Source organism: Phoca vitulina, unplaced genomic scaffold, assembly GCF_004348235.1.
Source record: "Phoca vitulina isolate PV1807 unplaced genomic scaffold, GSC_HSeal_1.0 scaffold51, whole genome shotgun sequence".
NCBI classification, from domain to species: domain Eukaryota; kingdom Metazoa; phylum Chordata; class Mammalia; order Carnivora; family Phocidae; genus Phoca; species Phoca vitulina.
In genome coordinates, this window is record NW_022589754.1 from 8,826,212 (window position 1) to 8,849,245 (window position 23,034).

At 38.3% G+C, this 23,034-nt stretch overlaps 1 protein-coding gene across 3 annotated transcripts in view; it reads right to left on the reverse strand.

Annotated features, from left to right (window-relative positions):
* Positions 1-482: 482 nt before the first annotated feature.
* Positions 483-23,034, reverse strand: part of ATP7A (ATPase copper transporting alpha) — a 138,363-nt gene continuing 115,811 nt past the window's right edge. For 2 of the 3 annotated variants that reach the window (XM_032387830.1, XM_032387833.1), the window contains 9 exons: positions 22,422-22,616; positions 20,693-20,875; positions 18,256-18,472; positions 13,295-13,441; positions 10,624-10,766; positions 4,537-4,740; positions 3,892-4,009; positions 1,870-1,972; positions 483-1,505 (listed from right to left, as the gene is read on the reverse strand). In XM_032387830.1, the coding sequence (XP_032243721.1) occupies positions 1,229-1,505; positions 1,870-1,972; positions 3,892-4,009; positions 4,537-4,740; positions 10,624-10,766; positions 13,295-13,441; positions 18,256-18,472; positions 20,693-20,875; positions 22,422-22,616 (1,587 nt within the window). In that variant the 3' untranslated portion in view covers positions 483-1,228. The remainder of the gene's footprint in view (positions 1,506-1,869; positions 1,973-3,891; positions 4,010-4,536; positions 4,741-10,623; positions 10,767-13,294; positions 13,442-18,255; positions 18,473-20,692; positions 20,876-22,421; positions 22,617-23,034) is intronic. The other variant, XM_032387832.1, reaches the window with a different exon arrangement.

Consider the following 23,034-nt stretch of genomic DNA (forward strand, 5'->3'; position numbering starts at 1 on the left):
TTGCGAACCACACTAACTTCGCAAGGGCAAATGTTTTAAACTAGAGAAAAGTATAGATTTGGCTAAAAGGTATCACAACCTAGGGAAATTCTCATTTCTGTATGACAATTTATTGTATTTTTTGGTAAATGCAGCTTTGTGTAATAGCATTATTTTAAAGTCATCTTGAGAAGTCATCTAAAATACTAAAATATACTGAAAATCTATTAAATTAGAGATACCAGCTAAAGTCTTGTATTCTCTCCCATAAAGGACAAATTTAGTGAATCCAGGTAATTTCATATGACCCGTATATGTTAAAGATGGTAGTGTTAATCTGAAAAAGTCAACTGTGGAAGAGGCTCAAAATCTTAAGTTTCTGGACTGAGGCTGAGAGACTAAGAACAATTTATAGTGGAACTAAGCAGTAGTAAATTGAAAGTTTGTACAGAGCTAGGGAGTCAATGAAAGAAGAATCCGATATCTTTTTTTTTTTTTACAACAATGGAGAGATAGGAAACAAAGAACCCTCTGGACCCTTAAGGTCTTTTGGGCTACAAGATAAAGAAAGAAAGAAGATATTGGAAAAGTTGTCAGTTATTTTTATCCATCAAAAATCACCTACACTGAGCTCACTCGAAAGAACAATAACAACAACAAAGAACCGTACTAGGGCATCTAAGAAAGCAACTGCAAAGACAAAGATGCAGAGAGAATGGGGGGGGGGGGAAGCCTGTAATAAATAAGGCACGTCTATTTTTAAACAGTTTCTACTGTTTTCCTTCTAAAACCAGATGCTTTATACAGTGTTTTAAAGCCCTTGTTCCCCAACCTGGCAGGGCTGAGGGCTCAAGAATGTCCTCAAGATCATGCTCTCAGATCTTCAAACTTTTAAGTATCCTTTCTCTTGAGCCTTTTCTTTTTGGTCAAATAAAAAATTATCTACCACTTTAGCAGCAAATCAGCAATCTTCAATTGTAGGGCTTGTTGTAAACCTCACTGGCCTACCTTATCTGTTACTAGAGAAAACAAAAAGTATTGGAAATTCATTTTAAATAAAGCTAGGTTGAGAGCTAATGCTCTGAAGAAAGGTATTTTTGCCTTTAGACAAATGCAATTCAAAGAGATTCCCTACCATAAGGGCATGAGACCAATATAAAGTCCTTCCACGATATTTTGAAAAGTTAAGGAGACATCATTAACGCTGTATCAGTGCATAACAACATCTAGTAGCATTCTGTGTGGCCTGTTACAATGTGGTGTCATCATCTTCCCTGCAGTCTCCCACCAGAAGGGAATGCTTGTCAGGTTCACTGGTACCAATGCTGTTTAGGGACCGTTTATCAGACAGGAGTGAATTTATGGAGGCTCTGCTGTAATTAACAATCCGGTCCAGCAAACCCAGCTTAGGAGAATTTCTTGAGGTGTCATCTATTCCAACATGAACGCTGATCTCTGAAGGCCTTTTCTGTCCCATCTGGCTTCGGGCATGCAGTTCATAATTCTCATAAGTTGGTTTTCTATAACTGAACACATGCAAAAATACACTAGTTTGAAATAAGCAAATGTGAACTAGACACTTGTTACAATCAAAACTGGAAATATATTTGCTGGGCATGAAATCTACTAAGGTGGTTCCTGCTAGGAAAGTCACTCAAAAAGAAATTGTATGGAGTCACATGATCAGAAATTCTACTTCTCAGAGCCAAAGTACTACATTTTACAGTGCTGTGCTTGCTAGGTAGAGACTACATAAGATGATTATGACATAGCTAACATTTCTTATTAAGAACAGTTTGGGCCCATCACACAAGAATAAGACCTACCAAGACTGACTGTGGATGATAAAAGGAATATAAGATACAAATGTGAGCAAGCCATCATACTCACAGTTTAAGGAAGAGAGAAGAAAGTACTACGGAGACAGATGAAGCAGCCATTGCAGCAGATCCCATCCAGGGCTGCAAAACCAAACCAATGGGCATAAAAACTCCTAGGAAACAAGTTTGGATTAGTTAGAGCAGACAGTATGAAACAGATTATTAATGTGTTTCTGATACATACATACACCTCATTTCCTTGTCTGATATTTATTCAGCACGTTATATGCGAAAAATTGGCAGTGACATAAATCTCCACCAACAGGAGGATAGAGTGTTGCTGTGAACATTCTTGTACGTGTCTCCCTGTGCACGTGTTTGAGAATTTCTCCAGGGAACATACCTAGAGGTGAAACTGCATTATAACATGGGCACATCTTCAACTTTAGGTGGATATTCCTCAGTTGTTCTCCAGAGTGCCTTGGACCACATCATAATCCCACCAATAGTGTATGAATAGTGTATGAATTTGACAGACATTTGGACATTTGGCTTATATGACAGGGATAAGGTAGACTTACTGTACTTCTAACTTTTTATGTGCTTATCGGTATTTTTCTCTTTTCTACAGTGATCATATATTACTTGCATAATTTTTTCCACCCTGCCCCTACTTATATAATTTTTAAAAAATCATTTGCTGCTATGAATTAATCTTTCTGGATTTTGATTATTCTTTTATTTTTTTGTTCCCTCAGCATTTTGTGTCCTTGTTTATAAATAGGTTTGTAATTGTTCTTACATCATTTCATGTCCTCTTTGGCTCTCAAACCAGAGAGAAGAAGAAGAAAGTGATAACTATTTTCTTCTGCTATTACTAACTCCTGGGGCACCTGGGTGGCTCAGTCGGTTAAGCATCCAAGTCTTGGTTTTGACTCAGGTCATGATCTCAGGGTCGTGGGATCAAGTCCTGCATTGGGCTCTGTGCTGGGCATGGAGCCTGCTTAAGATTCTCTCTCTCCCTCTCCCTCTGCCCCTCCCCCTGCACTTTCTTTCTCTCTCTAAAAAAAAAAAAAAAATACAATTTATTACTAACTCCTACCAAGTCCCTAAGTACAGGACATTATCAAATGTTTATTTAAAAATTCTAAATTGCTTTTTCTGGGTCATATTCCTTTATTCAATCCATCAATCTCCGTCCCTCTCCTCCCCTTTTTTTCATCCCCCTTTCTCCCTCCCCCCCACCGCCCCCCTTCTCTCTCTCTTTCTCTCCTGGTACCCAAACTTAAAAAAAAACACAAAATCCTGTTGGCTATTAGAATGTTAAGTGAAGAGCAAAAAATTCTCTGTATACTATAATTATAACCATATAACAAGACAAAAAAACTGATGCAAAATAAAAAAGACTAGAAGTAAATACACTAAAATGCTAACAGTACTTGTGTTTGGGTAGTGAGATTAAAAGTAAATTTGTTCTTGGGGCACCTGGGTGGCTCAGTCTGCTAAGCATCTGACTCTTGATTCCGGCTCAGGTCATGATCTCGTTGAGATTGAGCCCCGCATTGGGCTCCATGCTCAGCGGGAAAGTCTGCTGTAGATTTTCTCTCCCTCTGCCCCTCCCCCTGCACATGCTCGCTCTTTCTCTCTCTCTAAAAAAGTAAATCTTTAAAAGTAAATTTGTTCTCTTCAGCAAAAGATAAGTAAATAAATATAAACATAAATATAAATATAAATGTGAGGGCATATGGAGAAAGAGATGAAACAATGTGGAAAAGTATTATTAATTGGTGAATTTAAATGAAGACTATACAGGTTTTCATTGTATCTTTTTTCCTGGTTATATATAGCTTTGAAATTTCTCAAAATATAAAGTTGGAGGGGAAAATAAAATAAACCTATCAGAATGCTTATACATTTTATGCCATAATGAACATTGCTCAAAATTATAATTATTGATTTTAATATTACCTTTTACCACACCAGCAGGCTACCTATAAAAACTGAACTCAAAGCTAATAATAAGACTAAAAACTTCCAAAATGATAGGTCTCTAATGACTTCAGAGGAAAAAGTAATACTAATAGTCACATACCAGCAGCTATGGGAATTCCAACTAGATTATAAATTAGAGCAAAAACAAAATTTATCCGAATCCTCTTGACGGTCTTCCTTGATAAGTCAATACTTGCCACTACATCCAGAAGATCATTCTGAGAACAGAAATATTTGTGATATTAGTGAGAGACTCTAACTTAACGAGTACTTTTGTAATTGATACTGTGATTCTGAAGATGATGTGTACCTTAGGGTGGGTAATATGAATTAACTATAAAGTTCAAATATTGCTGAAAATTTCAGTCAGCCTTGGAAGATGTTTTTCAGGAATTTTTCTCAGGGGTCTAGAAAACACTTTTGGGGTTATATGCTGCTATGTAGATTACCTCACTTAAAATAATCTCAGCAAGTGTTTGTTGAAGAAAATTTTATTATAAGTACGTTCCCCAATCTTATTCTTTACTTTAGAAGCTTGTCATTCTCATCTGCTTTGCTTGACTGAGAAAGTCGGGAAGTAATTAGTAGGACTTCTCATACTCCCATCTTGAATTCTCCTAGTCTCAAAGGCTGGGAGCACAGGAATTAGAAGGAAAGGGTTGTTCTACTCGATATACTTTACAACACTAACCCTGACCAGGTGGAGCAATATCACGGACCTCAACATTCAGGCCACAGGACTTACCCTTATCAAAACCACATCAGCTGCTTCAATGGCTACGTCTGTACCCGTGCCAATGGCAATCCCTACATTAGCCATCGCCAGAGCTGGAGAGTCATTGATTCCATCGCCTACCATTGCAACCCGTTTCCCCTCCTCCTGAAGTTGCTTCACCTTAGCAACCTTATGAGAAGGGAGAACTTCAGCAAACACCTTTGTAATGCCAACCTACATGAGGAAAGATAAACTCAATTCATTTCAAGAAATATTACTAGTACCTTCACTATAACACAGCAATAATGAGCATCATTTTCCACCCACCAGAGGTCCCAAATTTCAAAAGTTGATAATATCCAGTAATAGTAAGGATACGGAAAGGGGCGCCTGGGTGGCTCAGTTGGTGAAGCATCTGCCTTCAGCTCAGGTCGTGATCCCAGGGTCCTGGGATCAAGCCCTGCATTGGGCTCCCTGCTCAGCTGGAAGCCTGCTTCTCCCTCTCCTCCCCACTCATTCTTTCTCTCAATATATATATCTCTCTCTCTCAAATAAATAAATAAAATCTTTAAAAAAAAAAAAAGAAAGGATATGGAGAAATGAGCTCTCTTAGATATTCTCGGTGGGTGAGTAAACTGTTACTGTCTTTTTGGAGGGCATTTGGCAGGATCTATCAAAGTGCACACATCATTTGATTGTGCAATTCCACTTCTAGCCATATTCTGGACATATTTATACAAGTATAAAAAGATATATGTTTGGCTCCAGGGAAGATGGCAAAGTGGGGGGATCCTGGGCTCACCTCATCCCATAGACGCAACTGGATGCACACACATCAATATGAATGGCCCAGAGAATGGTTTAAGGACTGGCAGAACAGATTCTCCACAGTTAGGTATAGAGAAGAAGCCATGTTGATTGAGGAAGGTGTGGAGGGGGAGATATGTGCTGGAGCCAGGTGGACTCCTGGGACAGTCTGTGGGAGGGAAGAGTGTGGTGGGCCTGGGGAGGGGAGAGGAACAGACCCTGACACTAAGTGCCCCAGGCACAGGGGCCTGCAGAGGGAAGGCAAGTCGCCACAGAGTTTGGCTTTGAGAACCAGAGGGGCCCAGCTTTGCAAGTTCTTACAATCAGTGGGGCTTCACACCTGGAACTTCACAAATCAGCTGGTTCAGCTCTGGGAGAGCCAGAGGGCAATAAGAAACTGAGTGTCCCCCCTGCAACGTAGACAGCACAACAAACAGCTTCTACAGCATAGTAGCAGCAGTTTGAAAAATGCCTGGGGTATACAGGAGGGAGATTTGTTTACTAATCTCACAGTGTGTGCAGTAGGGGCAGGGATCTTTGGGAGTCTGCTCCAAGAACAAAAGAACTGGCAGGCAGCATTTCCCTCCCCTGCCCCCAGCCTAGATACCCCAACACCTGTGGTAATGAGCACAGTGCCAACTCTCTCCACGGAGATTGCCAACAGTGTGCCCTGCTGCCATGCAATTCTACAGATCCACCCCGCCGACCCGGCCAGACTCAGCAGTTTTCCCTGGTGACTACAGGTCCCCTCCCATAGCAGGTCAGCGTAGACCCTGCTGGAACCCCATGCCCTGCCCACGCTTTCTCCCGTAGACCTGCCCCCTCCAATTTGCCCTCAGCCGGAGCCCATCCAAAGTGGTGCTACCAGCCTGGCAGTGTGCAAGCAGCCCCAACAGGGGTCAGAACCACTCCAAAGTGGCTCCGGCCCCAAGCAGAGGGGAAGATAATCATAGACACAAGTCCATCTGGGGACCCAGCAGTGTGCTGGAGGTAGATATCGGGTCTGATGGCAGGCTCTACCCACCGAAGAAAGTTTCTCAGGGGACAACACGGGGAGAGCACCCTGTAGTTTGATGCTACCGCATCTCTGGCAAACACCTGATCTGACACAACTCATGCTCAAGGCGGCCCCCAGACTGGCCCACTAATGCCACAGGGACCAAATCTTGCTGCCAACAGGCAAAGAGAGACAGGGACGGAAGGCAGAGGCAGAGGGAGAGGGAGAAGCAGACTCCCTGCTGAGCAGAGAGCCCAGTGTGGGACTCGATCTCAAGACCCTGAGATCATGACCTGAGCCAAAGGCAGGCGCTTAACCGACTGCACGGAAGGCAAACGTGGCTCAGCCAAAATAGTCCAGTGCACACAACACACATAGGAGACACCAGTGAAGTGCCAGGATCTAGTGAACTGGGGACACTGCCCTGCAGGTACTAAAGGACCTCTTCTTCATAAGGACACCAGTTTCAAGAGCAGGAGATGTAGCTGACTTTTCTAACACATAGAATCAGACGGAGAAAGTTAGACAGAATGAGGAAACAGAGGAATATGTTCCAAATGAAAGAACAGGACAAAATCACAGCAAGAGAGCTAAATGAAATGAAAATAAGTAATATGCCTGATAGATAACTTAAAGTAATGGTCATAAGGATACTCACTGGACTTAAGAAAACAGTGGAGACTTCAGTGTGACTGTCAACAAAGAGATAGAAAACATAAAAAAGAAGCAAATGGAGATGAAGAACTCAATAGGTGAAATTAAAAATATCCTAGAGAGAATAAACAGGAGACTAGAGGACCCACAGCAAATATCATCCTCAATGGTGAAAAACAGATCTTTTCCCCTAAGGTCGGGAACAGAAAAAGGATGTCCACTCTCACCAGTTTTATTCAACATAGTACTAGATGTCCTAGCCACAGCAATCAGACAACAAAAAAAAAATAAAAGGCATTTGGAGCACCTGAGTGGCTCAGTCGGTGAAGCACCTGCCTTCAGCTCAGGTCATGATCTCAGGGTCCTGAGATCGAGTCCCGCATCGGGCTCTCTGCTCAGCAGGGAGTCTGCTTCTCCCTCTCCCTCTGCCTCTGCCCCCGACTCATGCTCTCTCTATCAAATAAATAAATAAATAATATTTTTTTAAAAAAAAGAAATAAAAGGCATCCAAATTGGTGAGGAAGAAGTAAAACTTTCCCTATTTGAAGATGACATCATACTATATATAGAAAGGCCCAAAGACTTCACCAGAAAACTACTAGAACTGATGAAGAAATTCAGTAAAGTCGCAGGATACAAAATCAATATACAGAAATCCATTGCATTTCTAAATACTAATTATGAAGTAGCAAAAAGAGAAATTAAGAAAACAACAGCATTTATAATTACACCAAAAATAATGAAATATGTAGGAATAAGCTTAACCATAGAGGTGAAGACCAGTACTCTGAAAACTATAAAACACTGATGAAAGCCATCGAAGATAACCAGACAAATGGGAAGATACTCCATGCTCATGGATTGGAAGAACAAATGTTAATATGTCTGTACAACCCAAAGCAATATAGAGATTTAATGCAATCTCTATCAACATACCAACAGAATTTTTCACAGAACTGGAACAAATAATCTTAACATTTGTATGGAACCACAAAACACTTTGAATAGCCAAAGCAATGTTGAAAAAGAACAAAACCGGAGGTATCACAATCCCAGATTTCAAGATATACTATAAAGCTTGTGGTAATCAAAACAGGATGGTACTCGCACAAAAACAGACACATAGATCAATGGAACAGAATAGAGAGTCCAGAAAAAAACCAGGATTATATGGTCAATTAATCTTTGAAAAAAGAGGAAAATATGCCATAGGAAAAAGTCTCCTCAACAAATGGTGTTAGAAAAACTGAAGTTATGTACAAAAGAATGAAGCTGGACCACTTTCTTACACCATAATAAAATAAATTCAAAATGGATTAAAGAACTAAATGTGAGACAGGAAACCATAAAACTCCTAGCAGAGAACACAGGCAGTAATTTTTCTCACTTTGGCCATAGCAACATCTCTCTCGATAGGTCTGCTGAGGCAAGGGAAACAAACGCAAAAATAAACTATTGGGATAACATCAAAATAAAAAGCTTCTGCACAGCGAAGGAAACAATCAATAAAACTAAAAAGCAACCTACAGAATGGGAGAAGACATTTGCATATGACATATCTGATAAAGGGTTGGTATCCAAAATATATAAAGAACTTACCAAACTCAACACTCAAAAAACAAAAAATCCAGTCAAGAAATGGACAGAAGACATGAACAGACATTTCTCCAAAGAAGATATATAGGTTGGCCAACAGACACGTGAAAAGATGCTCAACATTACTCATCATGAGGGAAATGCAAATCAAAACCATAATGAGATATCACCTTACACCTGTCAGAATGGCTAAAATCAAAAACTCAAGAAACAGGTGCTAGCAAGGATGTGGAAAAAAGGGAACCCTCAGGCACTGTTGGGGGGAATGCAAACTGGTGCAGCCACTCTGGAAAACAGTATGGAGGTTCCTCAAAAGGCTAAAAATAGACCTACTGTTTGATACAGTAATTCCAATACTGGGTATTCACACAAAGAATATGAAAACACTAATTCAAAAAGATATATGCACTGCTATGTTTATTGTAGCATCATTTATAATAGCCACGATATGGAAGCAGTCCAAGTGTCCACTGACAGATGAATGGATAAAGAATATGTAGTATATATATACAATGGAATATTACTCAATCATAAAAAAAGAATGAAATCTCGCCATTTGCAACAACATGGGTGGATCTAGAGGGTATAATGCTAAGTGAAATAAGTCAGTCAGAGAAAGACAAATACCATATGATTTCACTCATATGTGGAATTTAAGAAACAAAACAAATGAACAAGGGAAGACAGACAGACAAGCCAAAAACCAGACTCTTTAACTATAGTTAGGTGGGAGGATGGATAAAATAGGTGAAGGGGATTAAGAGTACACTTACCATGATGAGCACTGAGTAATGTATAGAACTGTTGAATCACTATGTTGTACACCTGAGTCTAATCTAACACTGTATGTTAACTATACTGGAACTAAAATAAAAATTTTAAAAATAAATAAAAAATAAAAAATGAAAGCTCTGTGAAAACCACCCCCCAAAAAAGATGTATGTCCAAAGATTTACATCACTGCCTGTTTGTAACAAAATCTTCAAAACCACCTAAATACCCATCATTAGAGGAATGTTTAAGTAAATTATGATACATCCATACCATAGAATTCCATGTAGTAATGTTGAAAGGCTAAAATAACTTTGTATGTTCAGCTATGGACAAAGCTCCAAAGCAAACAGCTGGGGCACCTGGGTGGCTCAGTTGGTTAAGCATTTGCCTTCAGCTCAGATCATGATCCCAGGGTCCTGGGATCGAGTCCCGCATTGGGCTCCCTGCTTCGTAGGGAGTCTGCTTCTCCCCCTGCCTCTGCCCTGCCCCCCTGCTCCTACTCTCTCTCTCAAATAAATAAAATCTTTTAAAAAATAAAATAAAAAATAAAAAGCAAACTCCTGAATGAACAATCATTAGAAAAATGATGTAATTTATGTTGAAAATATCAGAACTATACATTTGTATATGAACACAAATGACTACGAAAAATTGGGGATAGGACTGGACAGGGAGCTTGGGAAAAGGGTAACTTAAACTTTTTATTTTATATCCTTCTGCATTTTTTATAATGTACTCATATATTACTTGTGTTATTTAATAGAAGAGGGAGGAGGCATTCTGAAGTAGAAAAGACTAGTATGAGAAAAGTTTTGTAGATAAGGCAAATGTGGGGGTCAGGAGCAGAAAAATATGTCAAACTGGTGCATTAGGCGATGGTTCCACCGGTGATGTTCAGGATGGACTAGAGAGGGAAGTGCCTGGAGCTTTTGCTGTAATTTCGGCAGGAGAGATTGGGCACCTGAGAGCCTGGCTTAGGCTGGCAGCACTGGTAAAGAATAGGAGCAACATTTCAAAGGAAGTATCAACAGAAACTAGTGTAGGGTGTCACTGAAGCATTTCATGAATTAAGTAAATGGTTTTTTTAGTTATAAGAGTAACACAAAGTCCAAACTCCTTCCAACATAGCACGCCAACTGTTCTTTAAAGAACCAGGTATCGATACTCAGTGATAAGGAAAATAATAGGTAATATGAATCTTTAGCACTTGAAAGCAAGAAGCAAAATGTATATGAGGAATTAGAAGTCACCACATACCCCCCACCCCAACCACTAAGTAAACCAATTACCTGAGAAGCAATAGATCGAGCTGTTTTACTGTTGTCTCCAGTCATTAGAACTACTTCTAAGCCCATAGATTTCAAAATGCGGACAGCCAATTCTGCTTCAGGCTTCACTGTGTCAGCGATGGCTATCAAGCCACACAGCTCATCTAATATAGGAGGTATCAGAAAATAAGAGAGTTTGGAATATGGTGAGAGCAGGAATAATACTCTAACTTTATATTTGAGAAGGAAATTAATTTTGTTAAGCAAAGCTGTTCAGGGCTTAAGCTTAATTCAAAATGTCTCCAAGCCCACACAGGCTGTATTCTACAAAAATCTGTGACAAACCTCCACATTGAGTTATGAAAATTTCAGAGTGAGGTAGGGGTTACTAATGAAAGTAGTAATTGGAAAGTTGAAAGAGAGATCTTATTGGATACTAAAAAACTCTTTTTTTTCCTTTGAGAAGTATTGGTCAATAGTTCCAAACACTTTAGTTCATTTAAAGGCAAATGAAACTGAAAACTAATACCTTTTTTTCTTTTTAAGGTGAAGGGGGTGGATTGAGGCCAAACTGGCATTTATTTTTCTAATTTTTATTTTTTAATTTTTTTAAATTTAATTTTATTTTATTGTTATGTTAGTCCCCATACAGTACATCGTTAGTTTTTGATGTAGTGTTCCATGATTCATTGTTTTTGTATAACACCCAGTGCTCCATGCAATACATGCCCTCCTTAATACTCACCACTGGGCTAACCCATCCCCACACCCCCGTCCCCTCTGAAACCCTCAGATTGTTTCTCGGAGTCCACGGTCTCTCATGGTTCGTCTCCCCCTCTGATTCCCCCCCTTCATTTTTCCCTTCCTTCTCCTAATGTCCTCCATGCTATTCCTTATGTTCCACAAATAAGTGAAACCATATGATAATTGACTTTCTCCTTGACTTATTTCACTTAGCATAATCTCCTCCAGTCCCATCCACGTTGATGTAAAAGTTGGGTATTCATCCTTTCTGATGGCTGAGTAGTATTCCATTGTATATCTGGACCACATCTTTATCCATTTGTCTGCTGAAGGGCATCTTGGCTCTTTCCATGGTTTGTCTATTGCGGACATTGTTGCTATGAACATTGGGGTGCATATGGCCCTTCTTTTCACTACATCTGTGTCTTTGGGGTAAATACCCAGGAGTGCAATTGCTGGGTCAGAGGGTAGCTCTATTTTTAATTTTTTGAGGCACCTCCACACTGTTTTCCAAAGTGGCTGTACCAACTTGCATTCCCACCAACAGTGTAAGAGGGTTCCCCTTTCTCCACAACCTCTCCAACGTTTCTTGTCAATTTTTGAAAACTGGCATTTTATACTGGGGAAAGAAATCACTGCAAGTAGTTATTTTATTTTAAAAACAAGAGTAAGGGGCGCCTGGGTGGCTCAGTCGGTTAAGCGTCTGCCTTCGGCTCAGGTCATGATCCCAGGGTCCTGGGATCGAGCCCCACATCGGGCTCCCTGCTCTGCGGGAAGCCTGTTTCTCCCTCTCCCACTCCTCCTGCTTGTGTTCCTTCTCTCGCTGTGTCTCTCTGTGTCAAATAAATAAATCTTTTAATAATTAAAAAAAATTAAAAAATAAAAACAAAAGTAAATGGTATGTTCTGCTTCTTCCTGAACCTAAAAATGTCATAGTTAAGATACTGCCTTCATGCTTAGCAAGGATTATAAATGTTGACTAATTAATCTCACAGCTAGAAATTTACCCAAGAAATAATTTAACAAAAGAAAGCACCTAAAACCTCATAGATGTTTATCATAGTGTTATTTATAATAATGAAATATTAAGAATAGTTTAAATTTCCAAAAAGGGAATTATTAACTTAGTTACAGTATATAATAAATTACGCAGAATTAAAATTAGAAAATATTTATGAGTATAGCAAATAAATGAATAAAGCAAAATATAATAGGTGTATAAGGGATTTTAAATTTTTATTCAACTTTATTGAGGTAAAATTTATATGCAGAATACACCCACTTAAAAACAGTATATATACTAGTATTATAATTCTGTACATACATTATATTGTATATAGCATATATATACAAAAAAACCCAGAAATGGAATACATGCAATTAAAACTGACATTGAGTTAGGATGATGAGATTATAGATATTCTTTTATTTGTTATTACTTTAATGTTATGTTATTTTTAGGTTTTAAAAAAATCTTTGATTAGCTTTTTTATTTTTGGGGGGAGAGGCAATCACTAAAAACAAAATTTTATTTATTTTATTTATTTTTACTTTTTACTTTTTATTTATTTTTATTATTATTATGTTCAATTAGCCAGCATAGAGTACATCATTAGTTTTTGATGTAGTGTTCAACGATTCATTAGTTGCTTATAACACCGGGTGATGGGTATTAGGGAGAGCATGTGTGGTGATGAGCACTGGGTGTTATACACAACTATTGATTAGCTTTTTTACAAAAACATAGGTTAGGGAGGAAAATAACAAAGCCAGGCAAATGCAAGAGAATTCTAAATTAATCAGTAACAATTATGTATTGCTAACATTTTCACTTTGCATTCAGGCTGCTTTTCAAAAGCCCTCAAGTTCAGAAGTCTCTCAAAAATATACATAAAATAATTACTGAGATCACAACATTGAGTCACAGTGTACTTATGGAAAACCTTACCATCAACTGCCACCAATACAGCAGTCCGACCTTTTCTTTCATGTTCAGTCATGGAATCATCTACATCGTTGTTAATGACAAGACCATTTCTAATCATCCACTCCCGGTTACCAATGAGGACTTTGTATTGCTGGGCATTAAGAGCATCTGAAATAAAGTACAGAAAGAACATTTAGTGAGATCGTTTAATATTTATAACAACCCTGTGAGGTATGTTCTTCCTGTCTAACCTTACACAGTCACTATGTTGTATTTTTGGTAGACCACAGCCTACAACAGTGATTTCCAAATTTTCAAGGAACATACTTTGCTCTTCTATGCCTTTGGGCCTTTGCACATGTTGCTGTCTCCACCTGGAATGTCCTTACCCCTCCTCTCCAATTATCAAAATCCATCATATTCTTCAAGAGCCAGTTCAAATGTTTCTTTCTTGGTGAAGCTTTCCCTTTGATCTTCCACACAACTAAATTAAATCCAAAATATTTATTGTGCATCAGTAGCTGATTGTAGTAGTAGTAGTCGGATGGAAACATACAACTATACTGATGTCTCATTTTATTTTTTATTTTTTTATTTTTTATTTAAGACAGAGAAAGATTGAGAGTGAGCATGAGCAGGGGAGAGGGGCAGAAGCAGGTTCCCTGCTGAGCAGGGAGCCCAACACGGGGCTCAATCCCAGGACCCTGGGATCATGACCTGAGCTGAAAGCAGCCGCTTAACTGACTGAGCCACCCAGGTGCCTCCACTGATGACTCATTTTAAACATGTGACCACTAACTTTACGCAAGTCCTTAGAGTTGTCTGGCAATTCTACACTTCCCCAGTCCATTCATTTTCCGTTCCTTCTAGAGGGCTATTTTGTACCTTCTCTTCTCCCACCCTCATCTATGGCCAGATGATGAATCTGCTTCCTACTTCAGAAAGAATTAAAAGCAATCAGAAGAGAACTTCAAGCTCTCACTGCCACAGCTAACCAGCTGCCTGTGCCTACGTACACACCAATCTAGCTTCTCTTCTATTCTAAACGGCCCCTGCTCCTATTTATGACCAACCTCTCCACTTACGTACTAGACCCCCTTCCTTTGCTTATTCTAGAACATCTCTCCTACAATTCTCTCCTCTTTCTCCTGCATAATCACATTTTCTATCTCTGTTGCACATAGTCCTATCTTTAAAAACAAAACAAAACAAAACAAAAAAACCTCTCTTGATCTCACTTAACTCTTTACTACTGCCCCAAATTTCTGCTTCTATACACAGCAAAACTTCTTGGAAGTGTTGTCTCTATTGACTATCTCCAATTCATATCTTCCCAAATTCTTTTATGAACCCACTCCAATAAAGCTTTTGTCTCTACTACTCCAAAGAGTTGTTCACACAGTATGCCAGTGACCTTTACTTTCATAAACCTAATGGCTAATTCTTGTTCCTCATCTTACTTGCCTTATTAGCAGCATTCAACACAGTTGATCGCTCCCTCCTTCCTGAAATACTTTCTTTCCTTGGCTTCTAGGACACCAAATTCTTATGAGTTACCTCCTCACTTACCACTTCTTCTCAGTCTTCTTTGCTGATCTCCCTGATCTCTTAACTTATCGTATTGTAGGGCTCAATCCTTAAACCATTCCCCCCCCCATCTACTCTCATTCCTTGGTGATCTTATCCATTCTCATATCTTTAAATACAATCTATACCAGCTTTGTCCAACAAGATTTGGAAATGTTCTGTATCTGCGGTTTAATACAGTAGCCACTAGCAACATGTGGCTATAGAGCAGTGAAATGTGGCTAGTATGGCTGAAGGGCTGAACTTTAAATTAAATTTATTTTTTTTAAGTTTACTTATGTATTTCTTTTAAGTAATCTCTACAACCCAACATGGGGCTCAAACTCATGACCCCAAGATCAAGAGTCGCATGCTCTTCCGACTGAGCCAGCCAGGTGCCCCTGAATTTTAAATTACATTTAAATAATTTAAGTTTAAGTAGTCACATGTAATGAATGGCTATCATACTGGAAGGCCCAGATCTATAGGTGGATGACTACCAAATCTATGTCTCCAACCTACTCTGTTTCCTTGAACTGCAGACTTGTGCAGCCAACTGCCTACTTGTTATTTCCACTTATATGGCACTTGACTATCTAATAAGCACTTAAATTTAACATGTAAAAAACTGATCTCCTGATCAGTTCTCCTCAATATTGCCCTTCCAATGGTCTTCCCCATTCTACTTAAATGGTAACTTCATCCTCCTAAAATGTTTAGGCCACAAACCTTGGCATAATTCTTGACTCCTATTTCTCCCATACCCCACATCCAATCTGTGAGAAAATTTGTCAGCCAGCTCTCCCTTCAAAACACATTCAGATTCTGACCATTTCTTATGATCCCTACTGCTACCACATTGGTCCAAACCATTCTTATCTTTCACCTGGATTATGGCAACAGCCTACTAACTCATCTCCCTGCTTCTGTCCTTCCCCCTATTGCTCCAAGAGTGTATTTTTATCACAGCAGCCAGGGTAATACTTATAAAACATTAAGTTGGATTCTGTCACTCCTATACACAAAACTCTCCACTGGCTTCCCATCTCAAGGGTAAAAGCCAAAATTCTTTCAATGTCCTTACATAATCTAGTCCTGTACTACTCTCTAACCTTATCTCTTACCCCCTTCCCACTCATTTACTCTGCTCCAGGCACACTGTTCTCCTTGTTGTTCCTCAAACTAGGCTTGGGTACTTAACATCCCTCCTACCTGGAATGCTTTTGTCACAGATATTCACATAGCTTTCTCCCTCCCCCTTCTCAGGTTTTTGAACCTGAGGACTACCCTGATCATCCTATGTAAAATAGGACCCAATACTCACAGCATTCCCTATACCCCTCTACCCTTCTTTATTTTCCTCTACAGCACTATCTCCATCAGACATATTATATTTTCTTATCTCTTTGCTCACTGTTTTGTGTTCTCCCACCAGGAAAATAAGTTCCAAAAGATAGTGACTTTGTCTATTCTGCTAACTGTTGATTCTTTAGGGTCTTGAACAGTGCTTAATAAAAGGTGTCAAATGAACAAAATTACTATGTGTCAGTATGCTTGGTACTGGAAGTTCACAAATAATAAATTGTTGGTAGAATCAGGTAAATAAAGTATTATCATGCAGTGTACCTAGCACAAAAACACAGAGATTAAGTACAGTTATGATTTAAAAAGAAGAGCAAATATCTCTGCCTATACATGTCAGTCAGCAAAGGCTTCACTGAAGAGATATGTGAGCTGACTTTTGAAAAATGAAAATAAGTTCATGAGGTAGATGCCACTGTAGACAACAACATTACCCAGAGGAAACAGTGAATGAAATGATCTAATAAGCATGAAACGACACAATGTAAAAAGGAACTGTAAGTAGTTCCATATGAATGGAACACAGAGTACATGGAGGTCAGTGGAAAAAGACAAAATGGGTGATGTAGGCAGGCAGGAGACATATCATGGGGAACGGACCTGGAACAAAGTCTAGAGAGACTGGTCTTAAGTCCCAGAGGAGACAGCCAGCAAGCCAGGATCCCTAACAGAATCGCACTGATAGGGTTTAGGATACAAGCAAACCTCCAAAACAAAAATTTTCTGAGGGGTGGGCATAACTTTTATCACATTCCTCCAAAGGTTCATGATTCAAAAATAAATTATAAACCACTATAATAAAAGGTACTAGTCAGACAGTTATATAATCATATTTGCAGGTTAGCAAAATCACTCAAGCACAAATGGGTAGGGAGGTGCTAGAACACTTAGGTGGGTATATTATGTTTTGGGGCAGATGGATAGACAAACCAGAAACTCAGAAAACAGGCCTTGGCTAGAGATGTGGATTTTGGAGTGGCAGTAGAAGCCTACAGATGGCAGAACAAGCAATAGACATGAAGGAGATTGTACAGAGAGTATATAAAATGAGAAAAAGACAAAGAACAAAACCCTGGGGATACCCAACATTTGAGAGCAGGAGAAAAGAGGAATCAGAGGAGGATTGGAAGCAACAGCCAGGTAGGTAAAAGGATAATCTAGAGAATGAATGGTCATGAAATTAAAAGAAAGAGCTTTAGGAAGGAAGAAATGGTCAACATTCTCAAATGCCTTAGGCATTTGAGGTCATGCAGGATGCAGACTGAGAAGAAACCACTGGAGTGAGTACTGAACAAGGTCATCAATGCACTTAGAAAAAATAGTTTCAGTAGTATGGATGGGGCAGAAGCCAGGCTGTGTGGTGAATAAGTGAATTCAGCAAACCTAGACTACTCTTTCTAGAAGCTTAGATATAAAGGAAAAAAAGAGACAGGATACAGTCTAAAAGGGATTACAGTGATAGTGATGGAAGAAATGTTTGTATGTTTAGGAGAAGGAGCTAGTACAGAGAGTGGGAAAATAAAGAAGCGAGGGGATGTAACAGAGTAAGGTCCCTGAAGAATCAAGAGAGGGTGGGATCTAGAGCAAAGATGATGGGATTCATTATGCAGGATGAGGGATACCTCTTCTCCTGAAAAAGGAATCATGCTTGGCAAAAAGTTGACAGACCAAATGTCTGAGAACCTTAATTTTCCATGTGAAAAATAAACCTGATAACTTGCTTAGGGAACAAGGGAGAAGGCCACGGTATCTCATAAAAGATATAAAAGGTTTAGAGTAGCTGTGGTAAGAAATAAAAGAAAGACAGCTGAACTAATATGGAAGATCAGCTAAGACTAGAATTCAGCACCCTATGGTAGAATCAAGGAGCAGCACAGTTGGGAAATGTTCTCAAGTAACTCAAGTGAAGTGACCAGAAGGCCTATGGTAAAATTATTTGACAGAATGAAACCATGATGCCAATTTTTGTTTCTTATCTAACAGTTCAGGATTATAAAGGTAGACATCTGTTAATATTTGTCCCATAATTGGTACTATGAAGAAAATTAGCTTACTTGAGAGCTGGGCATCAATAATCATGGAAGATGAAGTTGATGACTGTTCATTACTTGCACCAATTTGAACCAGGGATGCATTTTTAATATTATTTTCCTCTATCTTCCAGTTATTCTTATGTAGCAAGCCTTCAATATTGATGACTTTACAGCTAATACCACAGCCTGGCACAACCTGGAAATCTACGCAGGTACCCAAGGTTTCAGTGTCCAGCTCCTAACAAATAGAAACAGAAGGATTTCTTCTGCTGTTCTAACAATCCAAGGTCATCAATAGCACAATCAAGGATTACTGCTGGTTAATTCTAAATGTTTAGACACATGCTGCATGCCCGGTTAATTCTAAATGTTTAGAACAAAACATCAGAATTGTTTATTTTAATCGCACTCTCTAAAATTTATACCAAGTTTAGAGAAAGAAAACATGGAAGGTTTACCAGTATTCTCTGCCCTTTCCAGTAGAGAATTACAAGTTAAATATTTAATTCTACTGTCAAGTCAGATTTTCTATTCAGTACAGGGCAAAGGGTAACAAAGAACAGGGCCTTTAGTTACCAGAGTGCCTCTCTAGTATGATTCTGTGTCCTTAGTAAGCCAAAGAATTTTGGTGGCCATCATTGTTTCCTGGCTCTTTATATCTTCATCCTCTCTGTTGTTTGGTTTAGGTGTAAAGAAGCCAGGTCAGTAAAATAGTAAATTGGTAAAAAGGAAAGAACACCAATGATAGGAATTGCCACATCATAACTGTAAAATTATGAGATAATTTACAAAGAACTTACACAAATCAATGAAAAAAAAGGTAAACAATCCTATGAAAAAAACAGGCAAAGGATACAAGCAGAAAAGTTACAGAAAAAGAAATTCAAATGGCCAATGAAAAGATGTTCAACCCAATTTATAATTATGGAAATGCAAAGCAAACCATCAATGAGTAAATATTTTTTATTTATTAAATTGGAAAAAATAAAGTAAGAATGTGGGGAAATGAGCACTAATAACTTTTGGTGAAAGTATAAACTGGTACAACCCTTCACATGGGTATTGGTAATATTTGCTATGTGGGCATTGGTAATATTCATCAGAATTTAACTGCATGTATCCTTTGATCTAGCAATTGCATTGATAGGCATTTAACATAAATATAAACTTGCAAAAGCTGACAAGAACATTAACCGTACACTGTAAGAGACAAAAAAAACCAATCATACAGTAGAACACAATATAGCCATTAAACATAATGAGGCAGATCTATATGTCTTAATATGGAAAAATCATTCAATAAAATAAAAAAAAAAGGTACCAAAGATTGGTCACTGTGTGACCTTTCTACATGAAGTCTAAAACGTAATAAATGCATATATGTTCAGATATGCATTTAAAATGGTTAACAAATGCACACTTTGGGGACTATACTAAAAATGACTGAATTGTACAATTTATAATGAACTTTAGAGTATGTGAATTGTATCTCAGTAAAGCTGTTACAGTAGTCCTCCTTCCCCCATCCACGGTTTCACTTTCCTTGGTTTCAGTTACTCGTGGTCAACTGTCGTCTGGAAGCAGATGATCCTCTTTCTGACATAGTGTCAGAAGGTCGACTGTAGCCTAGCACCAAGTCACAATGCCTACATCATTCATCTCATTTCATCTCATCACACAGGCATTTTACCATCTCACATCATCACAAGAAGGGTGAGTACAGTACAATAAGTAATTTTGAGAGAGAGAGAAAGACCATATTCACATAACTTTTATTACAGTATATTGTTATAATTATTCTATATTATTAATAGTTATTGTTGTTAATATCTTACTAATTTATAAATTAATTTGTAAATTAATTTACATTGATATTTAAATTAATTTTAATAATTAATATAATTTGTGATATTTTAATTAATCAGTATTAATCAATAAAATATAACATACATTATAATCTCTTGACTAATTTATAAATTCAACTTTATCATAGGTATGTATGTATAGGAGAAAACATAGTATATATAGGGTTCAGTACTCTGCAGTTTCAAGCATCCACTCGGGTCTTGGAACATATCCCCTGCAGATAAGGGGAGACTACTGTATTTTAAAAGACTGCTAACAGATTAACACTTGTTAAACTCTGGAGAGAGGAATTATGAAAGGGGGCAGGGAATGAGGCTTTCCTTTTTCATTATGTAACTCTCTGTATGCATTACGTTTTAATTTTTTAGTCAACAGGGGTTATCCGTGTGATAAAATTATAGTCAAGTTCTGCTTTCATCTTTATACTCTTCTGTATAAAGAAACTAACACATATTCTAAAATAAATTGAGAAAATACAAGTCTCTCGAGCCTCCTACCAACTATATATGTAAATCACAAACGCCAGTTTGGATTTGGTCTGTGTAATTCCTGTAGAGGACAACTACATTAATAAACAAAGGAAAAATTGTACCTGCTTGCAGTACTTGGTTATGGCTGCTCCTAGAGGGTGTTCACTGTTACTTTCAGCAGTTCCCACGATGGCCAGGATCTTACTGCGTGATATTCTGTTACTTTCCACTAGAACCTTTACTTGGTTCACTACTGGGGTTCCATGGGTAATGGTTCCAGTCTTATCAAACACCACTACCTTCACCTGTAAGAAAATTAAAATACACTGCACCTATATGACTTGATAGTCCTTAATACTACCTTTCCAAAAATAAGAAATAGGTTTACTTTGACAGATGAATATTTTGTTTCTTAATAAATTGACCTTTGACTTAATTGGAGTTGAACTGTCTTTGAGTGAGCAAAAGTAAGGGAGAATAAGGGGAAAGATACTCTAAGTTACATCTAATAGCCCTCCCTTGCAAATGTTCAACCATACTGTGAATATATGTTAAACAACTAGAGCTAATTGTTAATAGTTGACTGTTAATAAGTACTTAAGAATTGACTCTGCCTCAGGGAAAGAGAAAAGCTTTCAATACTAACGAATTCCAGAACTGTAGTGGAAATCTGGGCAGTAGGCATATGATTATAAGAGAAAGGTAAGTAATTAAGTTGAAGTGAGCACCAGATAAGACCTGCTGGTTTGCTTTGACTTTATTGGGTCTAGATGAGAAGCTTGGTCTGAGAAGAGACAGCTCAGTGAACCCATGAGGGAAATTGAGCCCAGACAGGAAAAAGGAAGAATCTGGACTTAGAGAACACAGTCACCCCACAGTAAAATTGGAATACAAACCTCGAAAAATGAATAGCTTGAGGAACCAAGATGAAAAGAGATATAATAATGAAATACAAAGCATAATTCTGAACAAGAGAAAAAATAGCTATAAAGAGTACTATGGAAACAACTGAGGAAACTGGAATATGGACTCACGGTTAGATAACAGTATTACAGCAATGTCAATTTCTTGATTTTGATCTCTGTACTATGATTATGCAAGAGAATGTCCTTGTTCTTAGGAAAGGAACCTGATATCTGCAGTAAAGGATATACAGGAGTTCTTTATGCTGTTCTTTCAATTCTTAAGTTTGAAATTATATCAAAGTCAATAAAAAATTACTATAAACACTAACAGCTTGTATTCACTGGTTATATGAGGTTCCAAATCTGTTCTAAGCTGTGTTCTGTGTTTACTACATGCATCTGTATATAGTTTATATCCTCACAATAAGAACATATTAGAAGGAACATGGTTTTAGTTGAAGTCAAGTAGCCTTGATTGAAATTGTTTTGGAAATCCTAATATGAGAGAGATGAGGGATAAGATTATATTTTTGAAGTCATAGCTGCAAACTGTCAGCTAGTGGGAAAGGCAAAGAAACTGCAATGTTACTATAAGCACCATCTCACGGTGAAGAACACAAACATGGGGTCGCATTTTTCCTGGGCAAATACCCGTCCTGTCTTCCTGACCTGAAGACATTTCTAATCTAAACTGGAAGAGGACTCCACTTTTTCCACATCAGGGTCTGCTCTGAGAAAGTAGGCCTGGAGTAGTTTTAGAGATCTTAGATAACTAAGACCAATCCAGAACAGAACCAAAATAACACCCTTCCTACCTCAACCCTCAGGATAGTCCCAGAAGAAGCTCGGCTTATGGACCATGTAGAAATAACTCTGGATTCTTTCTCAATAGGGGTGCTATTGCCAGTTTGGATGGGACAATTCTTAGTTCTGGGGACTATCTTACCTTATGAGCCATCTCCAATGGCTCGCCACCTTTGATTAGTATGCCATTTTGAGCGCCTACTCCTGTACCCACCATCACAGCAGTCGGAGTGGCTAGTCCCAGTGAACAGGGGCATGCAATGCACAGAACTGTGATAGAGGCTTGGAAAGCAAAGCGTATTATCGTTTCTGTTCGGGAGATACTTCTGTTATATCCCTTTAGGAGAAAGGCATGAATTTTGGTTATTGATCTAGAGCTGTATAAAACAAAAGGAACAAAGCTTAACTCTATTTAAATAAAACCACATTTTTCAAGTCACACATAATCCTACTTAGCTGCCAATGTATACAATTTGGTTACTAGTAAAAAAACACCTTTTTTCTTCTTGTATGAATATAAGAAATTGCGACATTACTGGTAAACAAGTCATAGTCCTAAAATTAGGAATTCAATTTTGTGGATTCCAGAGTTACAAACTATGCAGTTCATCTAAAGAACATGAAAGTCAGCTTTTTACCTCTATATTGAGAATGAGTGCTTTTACTAGGGATTTTCAAAAATAGCTGCAAATATGGGACCTAATTCTCAGCAAATCTGATCCTGAAGAAAAAGAATTTTGAATCTCTGTATACTA